General features: G+C 36.1%; 1 protein-coding gene across 3 annotated transcripts; it reads right to left on the reverse strand.

The window, feature by feature from the left end:
- Positions 1-831: 831 nt before the first annotated feature.
- On the reverse strand, positions 832-8,991 carry ciaxp83.9 (axonemal p83.9). 3 transcript variants are annotated; one of them, NM_001032475.1, is given in 16 exon segments: positions 836-1,071; positions 1,073-1,248; positions 1,539-1,649; positions 1,735-1,902; positions 2,285-2,499; positions 3,051-3,273; positions 3,790-3,974; positions 4,029-4,104; positions 4,474-4,583; positions 4,773-4,856; positions 5,311-5,491; positions 5,965-6,108; positions 7,107-7,244; positions 7,835-7,975; positions 8,362-8,508; positions 8,878-8,896. In NM_001032475.1, coding segments are annotated over 16 exon segments (2,211 nt in total). In that variant the 5' UTR covers positions 8,881-8,896; the 3' UTR covers positions 836-962.
- Positions 8,992-12,031: the final 3,040 nt, after the last annotated feature.

Consider the following 12,031-nt stretch of genomic DNA (forward strand, 5'->3'; position numbering starts at 1 on the left):
AGGACACATACGCCCACAATGGTAGCAGCGACGAGCCTTGNAACCTATTACCTCTGGGTTAGAGGCAGGCGCGCTAACCACTACGCCACGGCGCCGGATAAAGCAAGGATAAAGCAAGTTGCACTCATTCATTCATCTTCACGCCTGTAATTCGTATTAGAATTTTCCGATTAGATATTTTCTGACTTTATAAAAATAATCTGATATTTTTACGTCTATTTATATTTTAATATCGTTGCCCAAATGTACATGTCAGATACGAGCACAATCCTAAAAGTGGCAAAGATCATCCTAATCAATTAGTTTTCCATGATTTTTTCAAGCCTATTCGAACTTCGGGTTTAAACTGGACGATTATAATTTTCTGTGTCGTATAGCCGCTTTTTAACAATTACGCTAATTCTTTTTTCTGAACACTTTTGCAGTTTATGTTATTCGTCTATGAAATATGCTACCTTTTCCTTTTAAATATGTGCTACTAGTACATAGTCCAACAATACGTATATTTCACAGGGAAGGCATAAAAACAACCTGTCCCGTCTTGTGCTCGAGCAGTCAACCGGGCACTTTCGGTTAATTCATGAAAAACACCTTGTCCCGTCTTGTTTTCGGGCACTCCACGGGAACTTGTGGTTAACGCATAAAAAAAACCTTGACCTGCTGTCTTGTGCGTGGGCAGTCAACCGGGAACTTGCGGTTGATAATGTTTTTCTGTCACTAACTTACGAAGTATAACAAAGCAGTTTAAGAGCAACACGTTAGTCACTAGCATTATTTAGCCATTTCCACAAAGCGAATATGTTGTTGAATAAATCCGCAACCACGATAAAACACATTACCGTAAACAATCTTTATTTTTAATACTGTCAAATACGCAAATCCAAACGAAAGAACGTTAATGCATAAACGTATATACCCGACCCGCGTCAGTTACTACGAAAAAGAAACCAGTTTGGATGCTTTTAGTAATGTGGCAACCGCGTGAATGAAAAACTTGTTCGCGTTTTGTGATTTTTCGGTGAGTTGTTCCAGCAGTTTTTCGTTGCTGTCTTTAGTGGTTGTCTCTCGTACTGCATGCAATAAGTCGCAATGATAAGTCGCCCCTTTTGCCACGACGTCAGCAAATTCTTCGTCGTATTCGGACAGTGCCAGCTTGTAACTCATGTCATCAGAGACAGAGAAAATTGACCAATCGTCGTCCGAAACTGCGTCACGTGGCACGTTTTCTTTTATGAGACACGGTGCAATCTGAAAAATAAAAAAATATATATATATAGAAGAGTAGGGAAAGATAGAACACCTTTAGCACATAATATCCTAATATAATGATCGTGTTTTAAACAATTAACAACGGTATATGGGAGTCGTGAGTATACGGTTTTATAATTCTTTTAATGTTTTTTGTTTCCTACAAATGCGACGAGAAAATGGAATGAAAAGTGTTCCATCTTCCCCACCCTTCTCCATACATTTTTACGTCATCGCCCTGACCCCTTTCGGTCCCGAATTAGACTTCCTTGCGTTATGACGTCACAAACCTGAATAATAACTTGTTTACTACCAGCGTCGTTATTCCATTTGCTCCAAGAAAACGCGAACGTCGACGATAGAATGGCCATCTGTTCATACACTCTTTCAAGGTCTACTTCCTGTAAATAACATATTTTTTATCAACACTTTGGATACATTAACGAAAATAAGGTTAATTTTACAAAACTGATAAGTTATTTTCACCTTGCTTTGAATGCTAACAAACTTGTGCGAATCCTCTGCTGGAAAAACGTTTACCCCAGCGTCACGCATGGCTGCGATTAACTTCGGAACAGCCATCCATTTCCCATAGAGCCCAGAAAGCTCTTTCGGTGGATCTTCTGCTGGTGCATTCAACCGGCATTTACTATCCTATAATTGTATATTTGGTGAGGTTTTGAAAAATAGAACACATTTTTATTTTATTTTCTCTTCCTATTTGGTAGTAAATAAAGAACATTTATAGAATTATAACACCGTATCTTTACGACCACCGTAGACTGTTGTCAATTGTTTAAAACTCGATCAGGATATTTGGATTTTATGTGCTAAAGGTGACCCATCTTACTCTACAGTACTATATTCTGTTAACTAATTACTCCCATAACTTTATATCAAAAAGGTTTTAAATGATTCTTTTTTACTCATAGGTGTTGATAAAGGCTTTTTTAGTGTTAAATTTGATGTTACTTTCATTTATTTATGGTATTTCTGTTAATGTTTCTGGAAACGAAAAAAGTGCTGCCACATTTACCTTTACTTCAATCTCAACTTCAGCAATTGCTGCAGTGATGGTCAACACTGTAGAATTTGTTCCTTTTGGCTTTAACTCCCAGGATTGGAAAGGCATGTTAAGGTGAGAGTCTTGCATCAAGCAAAATGTCCCGAACTCCTGCGTTTTAAACAACAACTTCCGATTCTCTTCATCAAAGTTGGTGTCCGTAATGCCGCTCGTTTTCCAATGTTTGTCTATGGAGATTGCGATGTTAATTTTACAGTATAAAACGTAAGCATACTGCATGCACTTATAAAGAACTTTCTAGAGCCTATATAAAGAACGCTGCTGATTTACATATCCTCATACATAATCATTAAAAGGGTTAATTAAGATGCTACTAAATGATTTGAATTTAAAATGAAGACATGAACCTTTTTCAGTTACTCCAACTTTGTTTCTAATAGTAATATCCCAGTAAACATGTTACCAAATTCATTATGATACCTTAGCATTAGGCAGTGAATAAATGAATGTAACATACTTTCTCCTCACATAGCTGGAAAAGTTTATATAACATGGGTGTTCATACACCTCGTGCCAGCTTACGAGTTACCATGTATGTTACTTTGAGGGATTTTTAGAAGATTTTTTTATGTATGGCTGATAATTTGGACAACCCATTAGTGACCACAGGGTTGGAGCAATTGCCGTTTAGTATCTTGCCCAAAGACACATACGCCCACAATGGTAGCAGCGACGAGCCTTGAACTCATTACCTCTGGGAGTGATTCCTATTACCTACCTGATGAATCCCAAGATGCAACCTGGGGCTCCTCAAAAAACATGACATTACTGGGTAAAGCAAATGTAAGTCCAATTGGGGGCTGTTGTTGCTCCAGTGGGGTCTTGGAGGGACTTCCTTCATCCCTACCCTCCGGGTTAGCTGAGGCCACCCTTGAAGAAGAACGACCAGTGTTTGGATTATCAGATGGGTATTTTACAGTGGATAGAGGCTTGTCAATTATCTGTACAAACAAAATTAATCAATTTTTCTAAAATGACTTAAAACCTAATGTGCAAGTGTAGTACACTAGGTATATTAATTCTTTGATACCAATGGTTTCTAAACAGGTTTGTGGAGGTTTTCCAGATGGTATTCAAGTTTATTAAGGTTGAATTTTTGATGAATGTAACTTACTTTATCCTTCAGTCAATATAACACGAATGTTCATACACTTTGCGCCAGCTTAGGAGTTACCAAGTATGTTACTTTGTGGATGATTATTTTTTTGTGGATTTTTTTATGTATAGCTGATAATTTGGACAATCCATTACAGCCGTTAAGTTTCTTGCCCAAGGACACATATACCCACAATGGTAGCAGCGACAAACCTTGAACCCATTACCTCTGGGTTCGAGGCTGGTAAGCTAAACAACTGTGCTATTGCGCTGGACAAAGGGTCATACCAATAAATGTAAAAAGGCACCGTAAAACGGAGATCTATATAAACTAGTAACTTGCTTTCAAGAAGGTCTCCCACCTGTGTCAGTGTCCACCCTCGCACTATGTTTGGTTGTGGTGGTGTTTTAAGCAGATCAACATGATACACCCCTCCAAGTGGTGAAAACTGTCGCAAATCGACGACATCGGGATCAAGAATTTCTTCCTCATCTTCTTCAATCTCAATTTGGACATCAGGAGTTTTTACCGCGTCTTCTTTCTCTCCTGCTTTTTTGGAAAGCTGAATATTGAAGAAACATTCACGAAGTTGCCGCTTACCTTCATTTTCATCTTTCTTTGTTTCTTCTTCTTTCTCCCCTTCAATCACGAGCCCAGGTTCATTGCTTTGTTTGCTCTGCATTAAAACCACTTCCTTACTACAGTTAAGCTTGGTTTAAGGTCTTATCTATAGTATGACACTTGAACTTTTAAAAATTAACAATATTTAATAATTTTTTTAGCCACTTGTTGTCTACAACTACAATAGTTTGTAAAAAAATGCTACATACAAATCTACAGCTATTCTATTTTGTAAAGATGTGCCGCATACACATCCAGGGGATTTAAGTACGGAGTCAAAAGTAAGAAAACCTTTGATCTAAATAACACAATTTTCTAATTTCTTAACCCACTACCAAAAGTTACAGGTATCAAATCAACAAAAGATATATAATGAACAAAATATCACACAGACATCTTACAAAATATCACACAGACATCTTACCTGTCTTCCTTCCTCCACAACTGACTTTGCATCTTCTCCATTTTCTTCATCACCTTTGACTTCAACCTCTTCCGCATCCTCTGGTTTAGGTGGCTCTTCTGGGATCGGCTCTGGAAATACGAACATTGTCGATCACAACATAGAAATCATACCAATTTTTTTTTGAAAACGAAAATCAAATTATTGAAACAATGAAAAAAGGCACCAACAGCAAAACTTTTTTTTGACATACAGAAACTCTGCGGTGCCAATGTACCAAAAACTCGTAGTCTTGTACTAAAAAGATTGCACTGCATTACCTTCATCCTTAACCTTCTTTTTCTTCGGTAGAAATGTTGTACATTGATGGGAATAATGGTCAAATTTTGTCCGCAAAATTCGAACTAAAAAGATGAATCAATTAATTATAACATTATCTAAATAAATATATTATAAGATAAATATATTATTACATTATCTAATAACCCGCAATGCTGCCATGGGGTTCTTAATACATTGGCTAAAATTACCTTTTTTACAAATCAGACCAATGAATAATTACCAAAAGAAACAAAATACCACATTATTCGCGAATTATTCATACTTTAGAACCGCTGCCAACATAGTTGGACAAACACTAGGTCTACTTCATCACCTACATTACAAAATATTTTATAGTAACATGCGATGCAGCAACGGTGGGTATTAACCCATTGATATCAGTATCCTGACTTGATAAATCTTGGCCAAGGACCCATACGCCGACAATGGTGACAGCTACAAGCATTTAACCCATTTTCTAACCCATATGTCACAGCGCCAGACATAATGTGACAAAAGTTCGGTTAAATTCACTACCTGCTATATCAGCCATGGCCAGGACTTTAGGGAGTTCAAAAGATATTTTCTCGTTTTCAAACTCGAAAAGTTTGAACCTTGGATTCTTGTTCAGGTTCGCCCACAACATGATAGTTTCGTTTTCACCATCCACAACTTTTTGAAGATTACCAGACTCTGAGTCAGCTTCATAACTTGCTTCCTGGAAATAATTTTTCAGTTTTTCGAACAAAGAAAATAAAAGCCATAATTATTAGTTATTACACTCATATGGGTGCAAACGTTTTTTTCATAAAAATTAGTTTTCTTTACGTATGTAATTATAATAATTGCATGAATGAAAATTACTTTATCCTCATGTGGCTGGAAAACGACAGTCGTTAAACACGGGTGTTATGTTTCATACACCTTGTGCCAGATTACGAGTTAAGTATGTTACTTTGTAGGTGTCATGGTGGAAATAAAGTTAAACAAAACATTAAAGCACCGTTGCGCTCTACAGTTTTTTTGTATGGTTTAAATGAACAGTTTTCCAAACATTCGTATTAAAGTGATCTACATGCACTAAGATATGTAGAAATTTACACAACATTAATTACAACAAATATCTGCAGAGCGGTTTTAAAAAATTTGTTGTTTATTTCCAACAACCACCAAAAAACATAAAAACTAAACCTTTAGCATTTTTAAAGTAGCTTCGTTATATCTGTTAAGCAGCAAATCCTGCAGTGATAGAATGGTTTGTCTGTAGCTATCAACTTTCTGTTCAAATTCTTCAGGAGTGAAATCTTCCAAAAGTTCATTCAGCTCACTTATCAACTACAAGGTAAAATGTGGTAGTTTAATGTGTCTATAAATTGAATTGTTTGTAAAAGTTAATTAGTATTATGCATTTGTTTAAATGAATGTAACAAACTTTTTTATCGCATGGCTGGAAAATGACAGTCGCTTTAACATAGGTGTTCATACACCTCGTGCCAGCTTACAAGTTACATGTATGTTACTTTGTGGGTAAAGTTTTATGCATTGCTGATAATTTGGATAACCCATTAGTGACCACTGGGTTGGAGCAATTAGCTGTTAAGTGTCTTGCCCAAGGACACATACGCCCACATGGTAGCTGCAAATGTGCCTTGAACCCATTACCTCTGGGTTACAGACAGGCGCCAACCACTTTACCACACCGCCAGTTTGTCTCCATAAACAAAAGTGTAGCTTAGATTAAATACTTAAATAGTTAAACTGTTTGATATAGTGCTGTGGCAATGTAGTTAGCGCGACTGCCTTTAACCTGAAGGTTACATGTTGTTGCTGCTACCATTGTAGGTGAATGTGTCAGATACTTAATGACAATTACTCAAACTCCCCCTCTTTCGAGTTTTTTTTTTGGTCAGCCATATATTAAAAAGTGTGAAGATAAACAAGTTAAATTTATTCATATGAATATGGTACTTATTAAGTTGCTAATCAAAATGGTAATAAAATACTTCCTTACTTCAGTTTTTAAACTGTTTCCCCTATTTATTGAATAAATGTAACTTACTTTATCCTCGCAGGGCCGGGAAACGACAGTCCTTATAACACGGGTGTTAATACATCTCGTGTCGGCTTACGAGTTACCATTTTGTTACTTTGTGGGTGATTAATATTTCACCCACTAAGTAGGACCCAAGGACACAAACGCCCACAATTTTTCCCAGAGACACATACGCCCACAATGGTAGCAGCGACAAGCAATTAAACACATTACCTCTGAGTTAGGCGCGCTGACCACTTCAGCATTGCGCCGGACAAACATCAGAACTATTGTTACTTACAGATAAAATAAGCTTAGCATCTTCCAGCACAATGTTAACATCCGGACTTCCTTTTTCATGTGAAAGTGAAATAAACGTGTTGATTTCCTTTACAGATGTTGGGTCAGGTTTCCCATCACATTTCATGTATCTGTTCCACTGTAAAAAAATGGTTGTAGAAATTTGTTAATGTTTTAAGGTCATAAATGGAAACTGCTTAATGCTCAGATTTGATTAAATTTCTAAAATTTAAGGAGTTGCGTCAAAAAAAAGGGTTAACTGCAAGAGTGGGTTTGTATTTTTATAAGAATATGTTACGGATAAATTGCTTTTACCATTGGAAAATCTATGGCTTACTGCAACCTATGCAAAATCCCAAGGGTAGGCTTTTTTACCCTGAACAATATAAACCACCGCCATCGTAAGCGAATTAAGTCCTACCCTAAAAAAATTAGTTATTATTTTTTTATGTAGGGTAGGCGGAAGAGGGACATAATGTTCAAATATCTTGATCATGATTTAAACAATTAACAACAGTGTTTGGGATTCTTGAGGATACAGTTTTATAATTCTTTGAATGTTTTTTGTGTACTACCAAATGGGAGGAAAAAAATGAATGAAAAGGTGTCCCACCATATAAGACTAAAAAAAATGAAAAGGTGTCCCATCTTCCCCCACCCCACTTCAGTTCACCTTTTGGCCACTTCATGCACCAACAATTGATTTCAGTATTAACCCTACATACTTACCTCTGCATGTGCCAGCTTATCATTTTTCACTTGCTCCACTTCCAGTTTAACTGCTCCAAGTTCTATGTTTGTTTCAAACACTTGTTTATCTTTCTTTGTATCGAGCTCAGCTCTGCGTTCTTGCTCCAGTTTTTCTCTTGCCTTAAATTTGATGATACAACTTGTATATATCTCTTTCTTTTCATTAACTTGTTTTTATAGTTTTTTTATATTTAGCATTTATTAATAGAAAATGTGCATTTATGTTACTCATCAACAACAAAATATCCAACAAAACGTTTTGTAAAAAATAATGTTTCTAATATATATATATATATATATTTTACATTTTCCAAACAAGAGAAACTGTATTATAAAATAAGATTAGATTAATTTGACTCCTACAATACCTTTGTTATTTCATCACAATGTACTTGCCATTAAGCTTGTGTGTGTTTTTTAGTGTTCTATGTTTATGTTAATCTTTATCACGATACCTTTAAATAGATGTACACGGTTACCAGTGTTAAAACACCTTTTATGATTACCTCTTTTTCTTGACGTGCTTTCTCCTCTTGTTCTAATCTCAGTCTCTCCTCTTCTTCATCTTGAAGCAACTTTTCCTCATCTTTTTTTTCACCCGGTCTTCCTCTTGTAGGGGTGGACTTCCCTGAGCGATTCGGGGATTTGGGAGGCTGGAAAAGAAAAAAAGTTTGGAAAATTTAACTGTTTAAAAGTTTGGTTATAATATATACTTTATTTTGGATTTTAGTAGCGAAAATTTAGAAATATATTAGGTGAAAAGACAGGATATAGTGACAAAACAGCAGTTGTTAAAACATGCTTACAGTTTAAAACATATTTATATTTAATTGGAAAAAAATAAGCGTGTCGCTACACTTAGAGTTGTTAGTTCTATTCAGTTTTCTATCTATAACTCTAGATGATAATTAGATTATTTTAGTTCAGTTAAAATGAGGAGGCGTATGTGACATAAGTGTTAGTGTTTCGACACTATTTGGCTTTCTGTGGTGTAGTTTTACATAAAATAAGTTGCTACTTACCATTTATTTTAAAGAAAACGTTAAAAATTCAGAAAAAAAATCTGAAAAGTTGCGTTACAAATCGCGATGGCAACTGAAACCGCCGATGCAGAACGTCGCATAGAAACCTATATTTGACCAGAAATCGGGGGAAATTATAATAACATATTGAGCTTATTTAATCCGTATGCTTTGGTCGGAACTCTGGATTTTCTATTAACTTATATTAAAATAAACAATTTTGCATTTAAAACAAAACATATTGTATGTTTTTTTTATTAATTACATTTGCGAAACAGCTAGATAACTATTCGCATATGCAGTAACATTTGGCCGATGGATATTATTCCATGATCGGTCAAGCAGTATGAAGTGGAACAGCTGCTATAAATCCATCCAGTCATTGTTGTGGAATTGCCATAGCAACGACTGAACCTGCGCATCCCTTTTGTTTGAAATTTCTTTAAAAAACAAACCAATCAAACGAAAGCGCGCCGAGAATTTAAACGCGGCTACGATTGTACTTTAAATGTCTAAGAACCACTTCAGCACTTATAGATGTTATGCCCTGAGCGTAACAAGGTTCACGCCTGTTTGTTCCATTCTGCAAGTCATCGCCGTCTATGTAGTTCCTGTGAATTCCCGCGGATAACGGCAGAGTTGCAATGATTGATCACAGCCTGCTGTGCACATTATTTGCGGTGAAGCGCACATTATAACAAACAGTCGTCGAAAATTGGTAGAAAAATGTGAAGGAGCTACTGTTGTTTTACAGTGAACATATTGTACAGCTATTACGAAAGAATGAGCAATCATAGGTCGGTATAATTTCAAAGCAAAGCCATGTAATTAGAGATCGGTTTTCATTAATATTTAATTAGCTCAAGCTTACTTCCGTTTGGAAGCCGCTTAGAAAAACTAGATGTTAACATATCATGTGTAACATAACAAGTGGACGTAATAAATTATTTATAGCAATTCACATTCCACTGTCGTGATGACAGAAGTAAACGTTTGAATCCTTTTTACGAAATTAAAATACCGACAGGCAGAATGAAGTGGTTTTAAAGTTTTAAGCTTCCAGAATAATAATTTCTCGTGGCGAACTTTGTATGGTTAACAAGTTGCTTTTAATGTTTAAATTTGAAAATAGGTTTAAAACTTTTCGCGAATTAGAAATAATTAAGCTTATATTTTATATTTTATATTTATAGTTTTATCATGGATGCATGTCGTATGCTTTGGTTTATTGCGCTCTAAAAGTTTATAATTTCTTGTTTAACTTAGAGGTATCTCTAAGATTTGTGGTCAAGTCTTCGCCTAAAATATTCTGTAGGATGTCAATGAGACCACTTGAGGTATCAGTAAAACACGTTCAACACGCAGGTGTTGTAAGAAAAGTTACACAGATACATGATTTGGCGCTATATCCTGCTGTTCTTTCGTTTTGTAGGCTATATATTTTTAAACCTTCGGTACCGTAATCGAAGAAACAAATAAATTTATAGTACAGGGTGGGGGAAGACGGGACACATTTAGTATAATATCCAAATATCCTAATCATATTTTAAACAATTAACAACAATCTATGGAAGTCGTGAGACTACGGATTTATCTTTCTTTGAATGTTCTTTGTTTACTACCAAGTGGGACGAGAAATTAAAATGAAAAAGTGTCCCATTTTCCCCGAATCTATATATATATTAATATGATGTACAGTCAAATATATTTTCTTGTGGTTTAAACTTAACACTGGTGCTTTCGCCCCAACAGGTGCAAACAATATGCGGGAATAATACAGCGCAACGTTTTAGGCATTTGGTCACGTGATGTTATTGTAAGTTCTCATACCACGCATGGTTGAACTCACACGCTGTAATCGGCGCCTAATCTCTCTTGGCAGAAACGCATTCTGTTGTAAGGACCGCACGCAGTTTCCTGTAGTTTTTCGACACGATGTAATGCACTGGCAAATCAAAGCAGACTCGCAACTTAGTTAGCAAACTTAGCTTAGTGTGTTTCTTAGGAATAAAACGTCGATTAAGGGTTGCAGCAGATCATTGCAAGTCGTTTGCAAATGATTGTGTTGTTTATTATTGTTATAGTAGGGTGGGGGAAGATGGGACACCTTTAGCACATAATATACAAATATCCTGATCGCGTTTTAAACAATTAACAACGGTCTATGGAAGTCGTGAGGATATGGTTTTATGATATTTTAAATGTTCTTTGTTTACAACTAAACGGGACGAGAAAATAAAGTTAAAAGGTGTCCCATCTTTCCCCACCCTACTGTATAACTAGTATACAGCTTTGAAAGAGATTGCCGTTTATAGGTTGAGGTTAGCTAATATCGAAAATAAGCATAACGTGCCTAACGACTGTCCTTTTGCTGTTTAGTTACGGTTTTTTGTTGTTTCAAATCGATCATAAATTTTAAATATTTTATAGTACTGTGAAGTAAGATGGGACACCGTTAGCAGGTAAACGGAGCTATTTTACACATTGTTTACGCGTTTCAGCCAGACTAAATTATGACGTCACAAGGGAGTGGAACTGGTTGAGTTTAAAAGGCCTTATTTCTAAACCAGTGCCTTCCGGGTTTCTCTCGTCTATAGAAAGGTAAAGAAACAACAGAAATTATAAAAGCCCGCCTTTTATTCGTGGATTTTAAGCTTGTAAGAAAGAGGTCATGCGTTAAGTCGTCCTTTATGAAGGAAATAATTGTTCTGAGCGATTGTAAGTCGCTAATTCAGTTTCCTTAGGGATCTTATGAATACTTGGAATGCGTGGCTGGGCATGAATAATGAGCATTAGCAACCGTCGACAAATCTACTGAAAAATCGAATCCGAGTCGCCGTGAGATCGATAATTCCCACCGTTACGAGCAAGCGCATTTTCAGTATGCTGCAGACCACCCCCAACGTTACAGTGTACCGACTACCGATGTAGTTTACCAATTGGTAAATTGTCACAATTTCGTTAATTAGCCTGCAGGTCGTGCCAAGCCAGACCATAAAGTTAAATTTACAACTCAATTACCTCAACGCGTGGCTTTTCATCAATATTTTAAAGCAGCAAAGTCGAAGAAGTAGCTTAGGCTCCAGCAGTAAAAGTATCGAATGAAAATTGAAATATAATGTTATTGACTAAAGTAGACAGGGTAAAGGCGATA

Source organism: Ciona intestinalis, chromosome 12 (genome assembly GCF_000224145.3).
Source record: "Ciona intestinalis chromosome 12, KH, whole genome shotgun sequence".
Taxonomy (NCBI): domain Eukaryota; kingdom Metazoa; phylum Chordata; class Ascidiacea; order Phlebobranchia; family Cionidae; genus Ciona; species Ciona intestinalis.